The following is a 17,981-nucleotide window of genomic DNA, read 5'->3' as shown; positions in this document are numbered from 1 at the left end:
TAGCTGGTTCTCTGAGATTCCTTTTCCTTCACACGAAACTAAAGGATATTTCCAGTTTCTGTTTCCTCAATGTAAATGCCCTCTCTTTTCCACCTGTACTCACCATAATAATCCTAAAGGCTCTCAAGTCCAGTGACTTTCTTCCTCTCCACTGCTATTTTTTCTTCTATTTTTTTCCATCTTTATTATTATTTTCAGCAGTCAAAAGATAGCTTCTGAACCTTGCCAAACTGCCATTTTAATGCTATTTAGAAGCTTCTGTTAAACATACACGAACATTTTGAAGCATGGAGCAAAACCTGGTTTGTGTCTGGAAAAGCCTGCAGTCAGAGCAGGAGACAGTGGGGTCCTGGTAGGCTACGATTATTCCAAAATCAGGGCCCATCTATTGATTTTCCATTTTCAAATGCTACATGCAAATTACTAGGCTCATTATAAGCTACAGTGAATGACTGCTGAAATACAGCTTATTTTCTTCCCTGTTCTTACAAGGATGAACCCATCTATCAGCTAGGAATAAATTATAAATAAGCTCTTGATTGAATTCTTTTACATGTTAAATTTCTGTGGACTGAGCAAAGCTGCAGACAGTGAGCTTTGCCCTTTGTCCCACATTTTTAAGCTAGTTTTGTATTCAACACTCTAGTTATCTCTTGTCCCATGTCCTCAACCGTAACCACTTACCTCTGATGCACTGATCATGGTTTTTATAAAAAACTTTATTCCCCAAGACAAAACAACTAATTTAACAGCGGAATTATTTCTTTTTTTTTTTTGCAGAATCTGTTACAATAATAGTTAATCTTCGTATGAGGAGAACGAACTGAGATACCGGTGACTTTCACAACTTAAATCTTTTCAATGATGATTGACAGCATAAAAATTGTGTGAACCAGATGCAGAATGTTTCATCATCCTGTTACATTTTGTGATCTTTGATGAAGAAAGGAATCTCGTGAAGATATCAGAATCCTTCCAGATATGCACAAATGAGTTACTGGATATAGGCCGTACAGGAACTGTCGTGTACTTAACACAAAACCTGCTGGAGTGTAACACATGATCACTTCTGCCATGAAAAAAAACATTCAGCGACTGGTAATATCATTCTGGTAATATCACTGCTGGGAGATAGCAATACCAGAGATTCTCAAAAAGAGTTACTGATTCTTCACTTCTAATTTGCTGAGTGAAGGCGAATTTTACAAAAATATTTAACCCAGTACATTTAACCCATTGCCTTTAACACAGTAGAATAAGCAAAGAGGCAAGGCTGAGCTGAGTGCCTAGAAGTCAGCGCAGTTGAAGAGAAACATGCTCTTGGCTCAGCAGTTGACAGGAAGGGCTGAGATGGCGTTGCAGCAATTCCCCTGCGAGGTCTATGTTTGCTCACCCCCAGCAGGTCTGCCCAGCCCCAGTAACATCAGTTCATGACTATCAGTGGGGTTCCAGCATGAACAGAGTTACCTGCACCTCCAGAACCATCGACAATGTAGAGAACCAGACTGGATAAAAACAGAACAATTTGAATCACACTAAGCATTTTGATGACCAAAAAGAAAGTGCTTTGCTTAGATTTACAAAGCTCTCTCAAATAAAATGTGAATACATTTGAAAGCCTGTTTTAAGAGAATATATAGTAGCAGCTTAAAAATGTAATTTTTCTGGAATGTTGGGCCTCCCATTCCCACCCCAAACACGTAATTTGGTAAAACCAACAGTAATTCATGGTGTACTCAAGGCTACATGGAGACTGTGGAAGAGAAATACTGACCAGTTTTAAATAATCCTGTACGGTATCTTTGCTCCAGAGAAAAAAATATTTGATTTTATATTCACCTCATATGATTCTACATCCTTAAGTGGCATCTTTTCCAGTAACAGTAGGTAAAACAGTGCTCAACTCAACAAATAAATACATTAAAATCAAAAGAACTAGGTTCACGCAGTAAGAGGAATTTTTCCCTTGACAGTGAGAATCAGTTTCCCAAGGGGGTGTTTGATATAGGGAATGGAAAGCAAAACTTATTAAAATCCAGCACATGCATTCAGACAACTACAGTATGTATCCCAGAGGGATTGTGATAAGCAACAGGAGAGCCATGTCATCTACTTCAGAATCAGGATTATTGAACAGAAATTTAGAATTAAAGTGATACCTACATTTTAAATCAAAACCCTATTAAAAAGAACTGGTGGAAAAACTTCATGTAAGAAAAGGTTTTACTGGTAAAATATGGACTTTTAAATATTACAAGTGGATATTGGAATAATATATTTAAAAAATACATTTTTAACTATTTTTCTTACTTAAGAAAACATCCTTCAGTAAAATTACCAAGCATTTTGTTAAATATAACCTTTCCTTGAGGTTGTGACTGCTACTGTTAATAATGATAAACAATTGATCTACTTTAATTTCTGTAACAGAAAGACCTAATTATTTTGATTATTATTTTTAATAACATAGTAAGCCATTTTTCATTTCTCAGTCTGCTTCAATTCTATGATTTAGTTAAAGCCTATAGATTTAAGAGCATTGTAAAGACAAAACATACACCACAGCAGGTAAAGAGGAGACTGAGGACATTTAGGAACAGTGTTCAAGATTGGAAAGGGTATTCAAAGCTGACAAAATGAAAAAGATTTAAAATTCAGCGTTCCCTAGTGGTCTGCCAAAATTTATGTGAAGTTTTATTGAGAGAAAGCCTTCAACAGTTCTTAACACTTTTACCTGCAAAATTAAAAATGAAAATGAAACAAGAAAATTGAGAAAAGGGCTCAGTAATGACGAAGTCCTATGAATAGCTGCTAGAATCAGAAATTATTTTTCCTGATTTAGTACCAACTGCTTCTTCTTAGTGATTAGCACCACTGAAAATTCAGACAAACATGATTTACTGACCTGTTTGTTGTGGACATTATTGAGGATCTACTCCAGGCAGTTCAATCTTCAGTGGTTCATTCAGCTTTCAGGACATGTCTCCCAAAAAACCTCTGGGAAGATTGTTTGGAATGCAAAGCCTGGACACACTAATCAAGAAGTAATCAAGAGTGAAGCCCTTTCTACTTTATCATTTGCTTCTTTTGAAATAATGAGAACAGAACATAGTACAAAACTGACCAGGCAGTACAATTCTTTTCATGAAGTAACCTTTTTCTTGTAATCATTTACACTGTTGTAAATTGTGTATAATTTGCACCTTAACCTGAAGCACTTTGTATATTTTCTTCTCCCCTTTTAACCATTTATGTAGATCACAAATTCATCAAGACAAGAAGTAGTTGAAGTTGTCTTTCTCCTTCCACCCAGAAAGAATTAGGGAATATTATAGTGACAGTTTTTAAAAAGAGAGTATCACTTCATCATTGCATGTACTCATTACAGGTAAAGATTTTTTTATTAACTTATTTATTTGTAATAGTAAAAATTGTTGTAGACTTTTTTTTTTTTTTTTTTAATAAAGCTGCTGTTTATATTAATTCCAGTAAAAAAAAACAAAAAACTTTTGTACACTCTTCAATCTCTCCCTTGTCTCTTTCATGCTTCATTCACAATTACTTGCATCTTCTTCCATTTGAAAAATTGTGGGTCAATGGTAAAAGTGGTTCTAATATCACATGTCCTCAAGTCACATGAATGTTACCAACTTTTTGTCCCCTGTAGCTTGTTCTTCCATACAATCTCTTAGTGCTCTGGGTCATGATAACATGCCAAGTCCAAACACAGCTATGACTGGTATGGATGATGGAAATTTCCTCTCCTCCTCCATTTCCATCAATCTTATGCTTTTCCCCACTCTTTGTTCCTTAGAACCTTTCTCTGGATTTTCCCAGTAGCTGTCTTTGGCAGAGCCTGAACAAACTCCACCTGAATGACAAAAATGCATACTCACTTTTAGCCAAACAAATTCTAATTAATCTTTGAGATGCAAGGAAAGACATACCAATATTATGGATAGAGTAAAAAGCTGGGAAGCTGCACAGCTTGGGGGTGGGATGGTGAAATTCCTTACTACACATCTTAGCTGGGCTGCACAGGCAGTACTTGCAGGGGCAAGAACCACAGTCCTGAAGGTGTGTGTGCTTCAGCTATTATGAAAGCAAATTATTGTTGTTTTTCAACTCCTTTGATGCCAGCAGGAATTTCTACTTTGCTTTGGCAAGTAGAAATTTTTTTCAAGAATGAATGCCTTGTCCATCAGAATCACTGTGAAAATCTTGTAATTCATGAAAGTACGACTAGTCCCTGATAAAGGTAAGGAACCACTTCCTTTTGGGCTCTTTTAGTGAAAACAGCAAACCCAAGGCTACAGCTGACTCTCTAATTTATTTTTTTTTTATCTAACTATGTTTAAAGTGTTAGTCAGCAGTTGAAAAGGAACTGAGGATGGACAAAAACAGTTCAGTTCCTGACACAATTAGAAGACCTTTTTGTAGTGTACTTACCTTTCTTGGATACTTGTAAGGAGCAGTCACCTTTTTGACATGTTGCTGAAGATCTTGAGTTAGTTTTTCTGGATCATGTGATACAAAAGCAGGAGCCAAAACAATGAAGGCTTTGACTACCTGTACCACAAAAGTTAAAGGACTCCATTAACTTCCAGATGTAGGAATAAAGAGATACTTTTGTTGCTAAAGCTGAATACCAAAATATAAGAAAGTTGTTCTTAATCTCCTATGTCCTGGGCTATTGCTGTTTATTATGGAATGAGTTGTAATAAAGGACACCAACTGAAGTACAGGGCTTTTTGTTTGTTTGTTTTTTTGCTCCAATTTTTTCTTCTTCTTGATTTTATATACTACTAAACTTTCCAGAAGTTTTAGAACAGAAAACAGCTGAAAGTTTCACCTCAAAAAAAACCATGTTGGAATGCTGAAACACAAAAACCTCTCTGCTACCATGTGCTTAGTGACAAAACAGGAGTAAAATCCCTAATACTATTTCTTAGACAATAAGATGTCACAATACATTATTTTTTCCACCTCAAACTTTTTGAGAGGAAAATGCTGAAATTCTGAGATCTGTCAAGGACTGTTTATTTTTTTTTAAGTCATTTTAATTTCAAATTTGCAACTTTTTCATTCCAAGGAAGCCTCATATATATAGAGAACTTCATGCTTAGAATAAAATATATTTCTTTCCACATCTTTTTTATTTTTTTTTCCTTTTTACCTCCCCTCGAACTGGATCAGGACTGCTGACAACAGCTGACTCCATGACTGCAGGGTGCTGTATTAAGGCACTTTCAACTTCAAAGGGACCAATACGATACCTAGGAGAAAACATAAAAATGATAGCTATAGCGAGTTAGTCATTCAGCTGGTCTTTTGATATTGTATTTCGTGCTAAAAAACAGAACATTCTTACCAGGCAAACAATCAAATCTAAAAGCAACTGACTTACCCAGAAGAATTAATTATATCATCAGATCTTCCAACAAACCAGACATATCCTTCCTCATCCATAATCCCTCTGTCCCCAGTGACATAAAAGTTTCCAGACATGCACGCAGCAGTTTTCTCTGGATTATCCTGACAACAACCAACATTTCAAAAAAAGAAAAGTGTATCTGATAGTTAATGGAATGTAATTCATTCACTTTGCAGTAGTGCTAAGAATGATCAAGGCTATTTTTTAGTTAGACTCAAAGTAATATATTTAATGTTATTTTACGTGTTCAATTAAAAAAAAGAGTCACTTTAATTAGCAGTTTTGAACAAGCAATGCATGAGAGATGGCATTTGCATATATCTGTTTTAGAAAAAAAGGATGTGATCCTTCAAAATGCCCATCCAACACAGCATTTTGCTAAAATATGTATTTGATTTTCTTCAGAGAAATGATTTTTTATTGCAGGGGGTCTCCACAATGGTCTCCTGTCAACAGAAACTTTTCACCCCCTGACCTTCAAGACCAAAGCACAGATGAGGTGGCCTACAAGAAAAACTTCATTAACTACACTTACCTATTTTTCTACATAAGAAAAAGCAACTTGACAACACAAGACTTGATGAAACATTGAAGATGTTAGTGATATTAAGGAGTGAGGTATTTGTGCTCTTTGGAAACCCTCCCTGAGCTCTTGGCATATTAGAGAAGCCTTTATGGATTTGCTTCATTATTCTTGATCCAAGGATAGGGGTGGAAAGGAAGAGAAGGGAGTGATGCACTCAATATAAAGCCCATAAAGCTAAGAGACAGATGCAGGTCCGGAACAAGGTACTTCCTGCTTCATGGTGCAAGATGCACTTATATCTTGCCTGTGTGTTCTTGATCAGATGTACTGATCAAAGCTCTCACATAACCTAGACAGACCCTGTGAAGATGCTGGATGAAATTCTGCTCCTCAGTAAGGTAACTTTGCCCTGGGTCTCTCGAGCTTCTCAGCAGGCACAGAGAGGCTAAGTCAGACTTACCAAGTACTCAGAGAACATACAGAATGGTCGTTCAGGTTGAACTCGAATAGCGATGTTGCCTTCTTTTCCGACAGGCACAACAGTTCCGTGGTCATCTATGATCTGCAGTAAGGACTTACCATTACTGCTTTGACTAGTTTTGTGAAATACTTGTGTTGAAACTAGTGAATGACAGACCAGGACACAGACAGCATTCCCCTTATGCACATACCCCAAATTGCAACTAAGCTCAGATGCAGTGTATCAACATACCTGCACATCATAAGGGGGAACAGCTTTTCCCAAAGAGCCAGGTTTAATTTTCATTCCTTTCATATTGGCACATATTGTTACCTGCATAACAGATATGTATTCATATTACTTATGAATGCATATAATTCATATATATTCATATATAACATACATTATAAATCTTGCAGCATTTTCTAGGCTTTCTTATCAGCTTGCATTAGACCTCTTCATGGCTTTGTAACAACCAGGACTGAATCAAGACTAAAGCACTGTGGTTCTCCATCATATGGAAGAATGGTTAGCCCTGTGGACTGTGATTGCTTATGTTCAAATTTGCCCCAATGCATTTTCTCGCAAACACCTGAATTTGCAAGACAGCAGATATAAGATGATCACGTCTTATTTCAATAAGGGGATAATTTACTTGGGGCCATCTCAAGGATAAGAGGAGAGAATGCTTGAAATCTGACTCATAATAGCTTCATTATGATCACTTACAGAATGGTCTGGGATGTGAACTGATTTAATTCTTTCCATCAGAAGCTCAAAGGGGCCAAGGTGATATCCACAGCAAATTACTTTTTATTTTTTCTTTTTAAGTGAAGATGACGAAAAGCTCAAGTTATTTGATCTGATGTAGCTTCTGGCATGCTTTTTGCAAGGAGTTTCCTTTAAAAAGTTCATTATTTTCACCTTTTCCATTGATTTATCAAAGCACATCGTGCCTTGGGTACTGTCACCTTTGAAATGGCATACTGTAGGAATTAAAATGAACGTACTGTTTCAGTCTGGCCATAGCCTTCATAGATATCCAGCCCTGTTTGGATTTTCCACTGCTCCATCACTTCAGGATTGAGTGCTTCCCCTCCAGACAAACAATGTTTCAGACTCATGAACTTGTAGCTTGAGAAAAATAGCAAATAAAATAATTTTCTTAATTTCTGATAACAGCAGTGAATGGTTTTACCTGGGCAGCTTCCCTCAACTTTCAAAGAAAGTATAACTAAAACTTTACAAGCTAGTTTGAAAATGACAGTAATCATCCTGTTACATGCTCCTGGACTGAACTCCTAGATTGGTCATGTTACCACTGAGGACAATGTGATTTCTCTCTGTGTCACTGGGAATTGCTAAGGACAAAAAAGGATTTCAAAGTTTTGTTGGAAAAAAAGCAAGCAAAGGTGTTTTCTTGAAAGAACTGACCAGAGCAATCTGAACAAGCATGTCAGGTGTTCTTGGAAAGCTGAATTAGGTGGCTAAATCCCGATACCTAAGACCAAATCCAGAATTTTCTAAAGCAAAAGAAAGGCTAAATAGGAACACAGAGCCTGAGCTTTCTACTAATTTAGGGCTGGCTTTTTTCAGGATGAAAGTCCTGTGCAAGAAGAGTAAGTACACCACTAAAGGTGTGAAAACTCCTTACAAATCACATTGACTACTTCTCATAAGCTGAATATTTTACAGCGTAACAAAACCAGTAGCAACTGCTGCCAAATAACTCTCAGCATGTGAAAGTCCTCTAAATGATCATTTCATTCTCAAGTATATAGAACAACTTGACTGTACTCCTACAGTTCCTTGATCCAGAGCTGTCTGAAATCCTCGTTGACTTAAATTTAACTGTGAACCATAAGTTCAAAGGAAGTGATACCTTACAATACATCTAATTTATTTATTCTGTGCTGTTTTTAACAAGACCCCATTCCTGAAGCCTAAATGGCCGAAGGTGTGACTACATATTCTCATGTTTCAGAACATAGCCTTCTCTTCTGAGAGCAAATTTTTGCTGATTAGTTTTCCTTTATCTGAAAAAATAACATAAGGCACTAAACAGCCAGAGCTGTCAGAGCATTATATCCCAGCCTCTCTGCTACCCTTGCAACAGATGCGCAGTACCTGCTCAGACAGTGTTGGACAAGCATGCGGTAGGCAGTGGGGGCAGTGCAAAAGGTGGTGATGGGGTATCTTGAGAGAGTCTAGAAAAAAAAGAAAGTTACCTTGCTGAAAATAAAATGTAATGGTGAGTCTGACTCTGTGTCAGGTGATGTTAACATGACTTATGTGCTAAAATGTTTGCAAAATGCAACTCCTACAAATGCCAGATACATTCAACATTCAACAAAGAACTGTGAATGCCTGAGACATCCTGACCATGGAGTGGTTGTACCAGTCAATGCCACTGCTGTAGAAAAAAATAGTATTTTCTGTCCAACAAAAATCACTCGTGAATGAATGACTGCTGAGAGTAGCTAGTAGTTCCATTTAAGATCCTTTCCTCCATCCCAAGGCAATGCTGTCCTAGGCTCAAGGCAAAGTGAAAACAACAAATAAGAATGAAGCTTTTCCAAGTTTGTTCCTGAGGCAGTCTGGGTCTCCCTTCCACACACGAGGCTGATGTTGAGAACAGCCCAGCTGTTTGGTTTTGTGAATCAGAGGGGAGGAGTAGGCACACTGGCAACTCACATAAAATTTAGGATAGCAGAACCCCAGTTCAGGTTCATACCCAACTCTTCTTACTGGCTAATGCCCACCCTTCTCCCTAAGTACCCAGAAGTTCATAATCAAGCTTTGCTTTAGGCTAAGTATTGGACAGGACACCAGTGATCTTCAGTTAATTTTATTCTGCATCTTTCACCACATATCCTCCACCCTGTAGCCCTGTCACATGGCCTAACCAGGAGGGAAAACACTTGCTCATCTAGCTTACCAGGCACCAAAGGGAAGGATAGTTGTTTGGAATGTGGCAAGTACTATGCTTGATGCTAGGGAGCAGTTGGTACATATGCACTGAAATCTACCTTGTTTGCTTCATTTATGCAAAATGGAAATAAAGCTCAACAAAAATTAGCTTTATTTAAAAGATAAGCCATGCTTTCATCAAAAGAAGTGTTATGCTTACCTCTGCAATAACTGCTGGTTTAAACTCTGGCAAACTGTGTACAAAAACACATGATCCATTGATCCATGGTGCAAAAACACTGCTCCAAGCTGCCTTTACCCAGCCAGTATCAGAGGTATTCCACATTATATCTGAGGGAGTCAAGTTCATCCAGTACCTGATAAAGCAGAGGGGAATAAAATGCTTCATACAGTGTGAGAGACTCAGGTCCAAGTCACAGCACAATTAAAGGAAATGACAGGAGGCTTCCATTAGAACATGAAGTGTCACCAAGTAGGGCTGTTTAGAAAGTTTGCAAGAATTTAAGAAAATCTTAAAACATTTTTTCCCTTCGTTTCCTCCTGTTTAATATTTCAAGTGTCTGTTTTTCTTCTGAACAGTGCAAAAACATCCTTGGCCTTTGTTGCAGAATCTGGATCCAGACCAAAAGCTCAAAAGCTGAGCAGATCATTTGGAACACGCTTTCCTTACCTTGTGGGTTAGACATCAGCTAAATCGCAGATTATTTCTCTAGGAATTTAAACAAATTACTTCTGTTGACTTCATGCCACCAACTTTCAACAGAGAATGCCTAAGGAAATGCATCTTTTGGTTTTCACAATATTTCTCACACCTTGGGAAGTACAAATGAGAAAGATGCTCAGTGAAAGCAAACCATTGCCAAGCCAGATTCCAAGTGAACTGTGACTTGAAACATACAATCCTATGGTCCAAAGGCCTTTGGTTCTCAGGGAAGGCTTACATAACACTAAAGAACTCAACTTTATCTGGTTTTGCTATAAGGAGGCTATCCTGACTGCTACTCTGCAGTCAGCTCTGTGAGTGGTAAAACCCTATGGCTTGATGATCTCAACTGAGTCTACAAAAGTTTTTAATAACCAGTGTTCTACCCTGAGAAGGGGAAGGTGAGGAAGAAGCAAGATCCTATGCTCACAAAATGCCTACATTTACTGTAACTGTTACTGTCCCGTTTTCCATCAATGATTGTATCATGTAATCAGTACACGAGGAGCAACCACAAGCTATACCTGCCACTGGTTGCAAATCCGATGCCATAACTGCCGTGGGACTGTACTACCATCTTTGGAGAGCCTGTACTTCCACTAGTAAAATAGATCAGCATCGGGTCTTGACTTCTTGTCTTGACGCATTTATGGTCAGCAGATGTCACCCTTCAGAAGAAATAGTACATAATAGCTATTACATTCCACGAAAGAAATACTACTTTTTAAGGTTTAGGAGATAAACAGGAAAATGATTGGCCCCAAACTACATGATCTCACAAAATAAATAGTTGCATCAGGCAGCACACATAAGAGCTAGAGAGCACATCTGGCTAATCACAAGTTTGCTCTGTATATAACAATTTTCACAACGTGAGCACCTAGAGCATATTCCAGTGACTGCACACAATTATTTTGCAAGGGTTCTCAAAGCACTTTTTGTAGGACAGGTAGATGCAAAAATAACTTCTGCCTCAACACATACTGTCTCCCACTTTGAAGTCAATGGGGGCCATATTCAGGCTCTGATGCCAGGCAAGGTGGTCTTACACACGTATTATACCATTTAAGTTCAAGATACCGATGAACTGTCAGACTGTCTGGGCTATCGAGACAGTCAAGGGAAGAAATAACTGATGCCACATTAGTGGGGCACCAACAGATGTTATGGCAATGTTATCATCTCATTGAATTAAAGAGACATAAGGCTGGGCTCTAGAAGACAAGCACAAACAACTGCAGGATTAGTACTCTGTGCATTTGTGCTGTGATTGCAGGTGGAAACAAACATTTTAGAAGCTGGCAAGTTGCTGAGTAAGCTCAAAGACTTGAGTTCAGCTCCCAGAAAGTATGCTGGAGGAATTTGTACTTAACGAAGTAATTACAGTGAGATGGCAGAGGTATGGAAAAAATATAACTCATCTGTATTTTGGAATCCCAAAGCTCAGAGTCATCACCTGACTAACACAGCTTCCTTTATTTCACATAGATGTTGATAGAACAGCTGTACTCACGCAAAGAGTTCTTTGAGGTTCAGCCACCCGTCTCGGCTCCCTTTGGCTACAATTAATTTGGTTTTCAGAAAATGGCATTCAGACATGACAGATTCCACTGCAGGTGCCAGTGTATCACTAGTAACGATGCACTTGGCCTCTGAAGCCTGGAGTCGGTATAAAATATCTTTGGCTGTTAATTGGGATGTTCCTGGAATAAAGACAATTCCTGGAAAAAAAGCAACAAGCAATTCAGAAAATTCACCATTTATCTTTACAATGTTTACACAACATGACCCCAGTCACAGAAAAGCTGAGTTACTTGCCAAGAACTTATTCTTTCAGAACAAGGAACAAAGTTTAACTCACGTTCTGAAGGCACAGTTGGGTGAATTTGTGGTCAAGGAATGACCTGGCATAGACCCAACCTGCCAGATCTCATCTGTCTCTGAACAACCTCCAAAATCTGCAACGCTGATGTTGAGTTTTGTGTCATGCACATTAAAGGTGTATCTGATGAGTAAGATCTAGATTTAGATTGTTTTTAATACTTCCTTCATGATCTGTAACTAAGGAAGGGAGTTGTGAAATTACCATCCGCTGAAGTGTATAAGGCCAGCATTTGGATAATATTTACATGTGGCATAAAGCCATTGTTCATTTCAATAAGGAATTAATATCTCTGACATGGTATATAGACCTCAACAGATTGAGGTCAGGTAGTTTACACATACAGCTCAGTCAACACATCTGTCAAGCATGGATTAATATTCTAATGTGAATAAATGCGAGTTTGGATAATGGGCACAATGTGCTTGAATTCAAGTTTTTAGAGGGAAAAACAAATTTTCTGGATTTCTCTACCTCCTTTTCCCAAGAATTTCAATAACCTACACCTACATGATTGATTTCAGTCTTCCTGCACCTTCATATGTGTCTGCTAAATTTCACAGCTAGGAAACTGAAGCACTGAGCTACTGAATGATATTCCCATGTCATAGTTAAGAAAATCTTGGATACAGTAAGAACTGGATTCCCTAAGTCTCAGCCCCATCTGCAACCTGCAAGAATCGTGGAGCAAACAATATAAAAATACTTGATTGTGTCCCTGCTGATGCTGAATTGTTTTATAATGGATGTTTTGCAGACTAAAAATGAAATGGTTCAACTTCTTCTGAAGAATTTTTGAAACTAACACCAAAACGGAAAAAATATTGTACTGAATTATAAACCACTGCAATCATATAAGTTAGTGCATTAAAACTGTTGATTCTGATAATGGCTCTGGTCAAATCTGGCCTTAGGTTGTAAACATTTAATCTCCACTGTCTTCAACTGAGGATGCCATTTAACTGAACCGTGTCTATTCAGTATCTAGTACAACACTGTTTCGGTTCTTGTGTGGGTGCTGCCAACTCTCTTCCTATATAAAAGAATTGTACAGGGCAGAGCAGCTAATTTCTGCTCACTTTTCTTTATTTTTTTAAATATTAATTTAGCAATTTTTTCACATTTATTTATTTTCGTTCTTTCTGTGTCTAAGAAATCAATATGGTTATTCACCTGTTCGCATACAGGCCACATTCAGTAGCCACCATTCAGGAACACGAGGCAGAACTGCTATAATTCTGTCTCCTCTCTGCAAGCCACATGCCTCAGAAAGTATATTAGCTGTTTTCCTGGACAGAAATCCCAACTCTTCAAAGCTCCATTTCACCTCTTCTCCTTCATCATTTACCCACCAAAAAGCTGGATTTGCTGGTCGTCTTCCATCCTAGAATGCAACAGAATATATTATAAATGACAAACCTTAAAAGGTTTAGTTTTAATCCAAGATAACTCCAGACTAAGGAAATGATCCTTTGCCATCAGTCTCTTAAAGTGATACCCACATTTCTGACAAAGAAAATACTGCATCATACTCTCCAGCAGTATTATACAGCATCCATAATGCAAATTTATTTGTATCATTTGAGATTTGTTCCAAAGTCTATGAAGAAGAAGAAAGACACTACCTTTTCCAGTTGTGACCACTTATCCAAGACATCACTTGCAAAGTTGAAATATTCTGGCAGTTCCTTTTCACACTGGTTTACAGAGTCATAGTACGAAATAATCTGAGATGTAAGCAGCCTGTTACATCCATGGAATAATCTGCAAGGCGACCTGAGAATCTGCAAGCACTGAGGAATCCAGGATTTAACAAATGACCTCATGATAAATGATGGTTTAGCAGACAGTGCAGAAATAAGTATCAGATGAACACCAACAGGGATCAGTCATCTGCAATGACAGAAAATACATTTAAAAACAGCCAGATATTGGATGCTGTTGAGTTTGTGATGTTGGACAAATGAATCCAAACCAGCTGGAACAAATAGGTTGTTTGTGTGCCCTCCCTGCTTTCCCCACTATTTTAACTAATTCTTAAAATAAGTATTCCTCCTTTTCCAGAGACTGTAATTGTTTTTTTGTGTTGTTTTTTTTTTTTTTTTTTAATTATAATCTGCCCTCTGCCTTTTCAGCTGATGAATGAATCTCGTATCTCATCTATAAGATTTCACTTGCCAGATCTTTTCTAAATTTCTCTCTCGATTCTTGGAAGTTTTACATTTTGACTGCTCACAGAAATGAAATGATCTACTGCTAAAACTTAGGAAATGTGTTACAGTAAGGACACTTTATCCCACCGATTCGAACTTGTATATGTAACTATGTTATGGCTTGAATACACACTAGGTGGCGATTCCCCATACGAAAGCATACATCAATGAAACTGGTGAATATTTCCTTGTGAGTTCTATTTTTTCTGGGGGGTATAGAATAAACACAAAATAAACAGTAGGCAAGCAAAGATGAAATTCCAAAGATTTCCATTTGCTTTGCACTTCAGCTCAATTGTGCGCCTGCAAGAAATATATACATTGTAAAATATACTCACAAAGAAAATCCCACCACTTCTTGTCTTGCCTACACAACATGCAGGCTCATCTGGAAGAGGCAGAACAGGTGATACTGCAGTTATTTAAAGCCCAGCTTCAGAAGTCTAGAAAACTGGATCTTTACTCCTGGATGCAAAATCTTCTGATTAAACTTGTTATGAGTTTAGTCAGATCTCTAAGGATCTTGCCACTCTAGGAATCTGTGTCCTGGTAGGACTTGTGTGTGCTCTTCCTCTTATTCCAGTTTCCTTCCTGGAGGTTAGAAGACCTTTCCAAATTAGTGCCTATTACCTGGTAGGAGGTCTTCAGGAGAAATTTGATACGATTGCTATTTGTTTCAGTGGCAGACAGGGAAAAATCAACTCTGCAAGCAAATGGCTTTGTCACACTACCTGTGTGTGCTCTGGGAGCCTTAAGCTGTGTTCTGGGGTAATTTACAATATGGTCTGTTCAGATTAAACATGCCTTGTTAGTTTCCCCCTGCTCTTCTGGAAGATGTTTTATACCCTCCCAGGACGTTACTTGGAAGACAGCTTCAAAAAAAAGATGAATAACTGATGTTTTCTCTGTTACAAAGAGAAAACAACCACAAAGTCAAAAAGGAGACTCTTATCTTCCTGGTGTGTGTGTGTATGTGTGTGTGTTTTTTTCCCTTTAGAACCTGATTACTGTATCTGTATTAGTGTGGTCTTATCTTGAAAGCAGCCTGAGTACACAGCTCCCTGATTTCATTAGGCACCCTGTACAAGCGCTAATCGGACAAGTCTCAAGGTGCATTACAGCCTTTGAGATTCGCAAAGTTCACTTGAAACCAAGCCCCACTCACACCAGGAATGAAAACAACCTAAACTGAAGCAATCTGCTATCACCAAGAAAATGGAGACTTACCAAATCAACCACAATTAGGAAGCCTTCTTCCCCTTAGCAGTACCCTCTCCTCATACCAAATTTTTCATCCTGTAGTCTAAGGGCATGAAAGAGCAAAGCTACACTTAGACTTTCTCCAGAGAGCAACTTCTTTAACAATTAATTTGGTTCTACTTACCTGGACCAACCTGTCCTCAAGTCACCTCAGTCCTTGCCTGCACCAGTGAAACAAATGCCAGAATACAGAATACAATTACAGGCTGGAAAATATTTTTGAAAATATTTTCAAAAATAACAATTTCTTACTAAATAGTACCTTCTTAACCTTTTTATAAGGTATTTTTAGGAGGCCTTAGAGTTCATAAACATAGATGAAAGCTATACTAAGAATAAAATAGTACATTTGGTACCTTCAGTTTACTCTACAGATGTTAGCTAATTAATTTGGGTCATAAGCCCTTCATGTTGCATGACAATGGGCTAAAAATGAGAATCCATATCAAAATCCTCTGGTTTAACCTGCAACGTAGACATTTTCCTTGAGCTGCAACGTGACGTGACAGGAGCCTCACAGCCACTAAAAGTACATATACAAAGCAAGGTGAGTTCTTCCCCAATTTCAGCATGCTCTGAATTGGACCTGTAAGTAGCTCCCTAAGTGCCACAGACAACCAAATATTAACCAGAGGAGCAGCCACCAGATACTTTCCTAGGTACCTCACTTACTGTTTTGTCTGTAGCTCTGTGGTGGGTAATGGTAAGGGGAGCAGGGAGTCTAACTGGAGAGGTGCACTACGAATCCACTTGTTTCCTCCCGTGCTCTCACCTTCTCTCCAGGCTTTTGTTCTGATTATTTACAGAAACAATAAACCCATTGTCTCCACAGTTGATTTTCCAAACACTACTAGATATGAGGAAGTAATTAACTATATTAGGCTTCCAGTGGAAAGGTGCAGTTGGCTCCCCTGGTGGTAGACTTATCAACCTTATCAGCCCCTTAGTTTAGCTGATACAACAGCAGCCATTTGAGCAGCAAATACTGCTGCTTAGTGCTCCTTTACTCCTTTCTTTTTTGGTAACTGAGTAAAGGCAGAGCAAGATGAAGACACGTCCGTCTTTCTTTCTGCCACTATTACTTCTCACAGCTTTCCCAGCTATAGACAGCATAGGCCCAAATGAAACAAAAATAAAGAAAGTCAAGCTCCCCAGAATAAAAAAGGAAAACAATGTACTCCTGCTGAAAAAGAGCAACTTTGACAGAGCATTGAAGGAAACAAAGTACCTACTGGTGGAGTTCTGTGAGTATCATTTCTGCCATCTCTTACCCTGGTAGCTCTGCAGAGTACAGCTGATGCTGGGGCATCAAGGTACATTTGTTCTGCTGCTGCTTCATCCTCCAGCAGTCCTTGTTTGATGTTCTCCATGTATCTATTTCTGACTATGGCTACAATCACTGATTGCTTTTTGGGGTGGTTAAATACCAGTCTGTTCTGTGAGACTGATATTGATACTAAGATGGGTCCACACACACGGAGTTGTGACTTGGCATTCTCTGCTTCTGTTATCTAATTTTGTAAGGATGTGGTTCACAGCAATGACGAGTGAGACTCCAAGTATTCAAAAATCAGAGATGGCTTTTCTTTCTTACATTTTCATCCATACCTTTTATTGAAGTTTTAGCAAGTTGGCATCTCGTGTCTGTATTTGGACTTCAGGGAATGGCTCTTTACATTATTTTAGTGACTCTAATTGTATTATATAGATCTGCAAGACTCTTTCCCTGAAATGAGCTTAGTTAGGTAAAGGCAGATTTGAGGTTTTTCTATTACATTCATGTTTGTTCCTCATGTGGAAGAAACTTAATGGGGTCTTTTGAGCAACTAACTTTGAGACTTAGGTCTGGCCATCGGAGTCTTATGGAAAGTGTATCACGAAAGAAAAAGACAAAAAGTATAGTGTTTGGCAGGGCTGGTTATCTGCTTGGCTTGGCTCACTGGTGGGCCGGTACTGGTACCAAGGCAACCACAGGAGGTAGGAGTGGGAGGATTGGGCCTCTGTGCAGTGACAGCTGGCTGCTAGATTGGCTTAGCTGGACTGAAACACTGACTTTAAGGCCATGGTAGGGTCTCTTTAAATTGCCAAAAAAATGTGTTGCCTCTCAAAAGCACAGTTCTGCACTCTGGCCAGTGCCTAGTTAAATATTCCCAAACCCATGCATCTGGAATGACAGGGGACAAGGAGAACCTGGCGCTGCGCAGCATGGTTTCCTGATCAAAGTAGGCTGGCTGAGGTCACAGCTCTTCTGAGTTCCATTGCCAGTGTCCCTGATCTAGCCCGTATGATTCTGTACAGCTCTTTAGAGAGCAGATGTTACCATAGAGCAGATGCCACAGCAACCACTGTGGATTCAGCTAGAGCGGAATTGTTTTACAGTAACATATTTTCAAAGATAGAACAAATATTGATGCTGTAAATGCTGACTGTGCCCGGGTTTACCTGGGATCCTATGAGGACTACAGCCCTTTCATTAGTTTTCTGTTCCCACCATCCCAGCTCCAAACCTCTTGGGTTCCCAGTGCAGTCCCACAGCCCTGCAGTAAGATAATAAACTGACTAAAACTTTTTT

At 38.6% G+C, this 17,981-nt stretch overlaps 3 protein-coding genes across 5 annotated transcripts in view; 1 reads left to right on the top strand and 2 right to left on the bottom strand.

Moving 5' to 3' along the window:
* Positions 1–3,151, bottom strand: part of LOC309884012 (uncharacterized protein) — a 35,827-nt gene extending 32,676 nt beyond the window's left edge. The window contains exon 1 of the mRNA XM_082772622.1: positions 2,906–3,151. The gene's annotated coding sequence lies outside the window, so the exon portion shown is untranslated. The remainder of the gene's footprint in view (positions 1–2,905) is intronic.
* Positions 3,152–3,462: 311 nt separating this feature from the next.
* Positions 3,463–17,981, bottom strand: part of LOC309884068 (acyl-coenzyme A synthetase ACSM4, mitochondrial-like) — a 17,013-nt gene continuing 2,494 nt past the window's right edge. The window contains exons 2-15 of one of the 3 annotated variants that reach the window (XM_082772736.1): positions 15,377–15,452; positions 13,562–13,829; positions 13,110–13,320; positions 11,568–11,775; positions 10,579–10,722; positions 9,551–9,707; positions 8,548–8,627; positions 7,431–7,554; positions 6,673–6,753; positions 6,421–6,522; positions 5,408–5,535; positions 5,177–5,276; positions 4,450–4,569; positions 3,463–3,871 (exon numbers count right to left, since the gene is read on the bottom strand). In XM_082772736.1, the coding sequence (XP_082628862.1) occupies positions 3,785–3,871; positions 4,450–4,569; positions 5,177–5,276; positions 5,408–5,535; positions 6,421–6,522; positions 6,673–6,753; positions 7,431–7,554; positions 8,548–8,627; positions 9,551–9,707; positions 10,579–10,722; positions 11,568–11,775; positions 13,110–13,320; positions 13,562–13,762 (1,743 nt within the window). In that variant the 5' untranslated portion in view covers positions 13,763–13,829; positions 15,377–15,452 and the 3' untranslated portion in view covers positions 3,463–3,784. Of the gene's footprint in view, positions 3,872–4,449; positions 4,570–5,176; positions 5,277–5,407; positions 5,536–6,420; positions 6,523–6,672; positions 6,754–7,430; positions 7,555–8,547; positions 8,628–9,550; positions 9,708–10,578; positions 10,723–11,567; positions 11,776–13,109; positions 13,321–13,561; positions 13,830–15,376; positions 15,453–15,533; positions 15,616–17,981 lie in introns of all 3 variants that reach the window. The other 2 variants (XM_082772737.1, XM_082772735.1) reach the window with 2 other exon arrangements.
* The window catches only part of PDILT (protein disulfide isomerase like, testis expressed), a gene marked incomplete at both ends in the record, with an annotated part of 26,458 nt that continues 24,931 nt past the window's right edge, over positions 16,455–17,981 (top strand). The window contains one exon of the mRNA XM_082772738.1: positions 16,455–16,653. Coding sequence (XP_082628864.1) covers positions 16,455–16,653 — 199 coding nt within the window. The remainder of the gene's footprint in view (positions 16,654–17,981) is intronic.

This window comes from Aythya marila, assembly GCF_965140915.1.
Source record: "Aythya marila genome assembly, chromosome: 15".
Taxonomy (NCBI): Eukaryota; Metazoa; Chordata; class Aves; order Anseriformes; family Anatidae; genus Aythya; species Aythya marila.
This window is presented reverse-complemented; position numbering and strand designations above follow the sequence as displayed.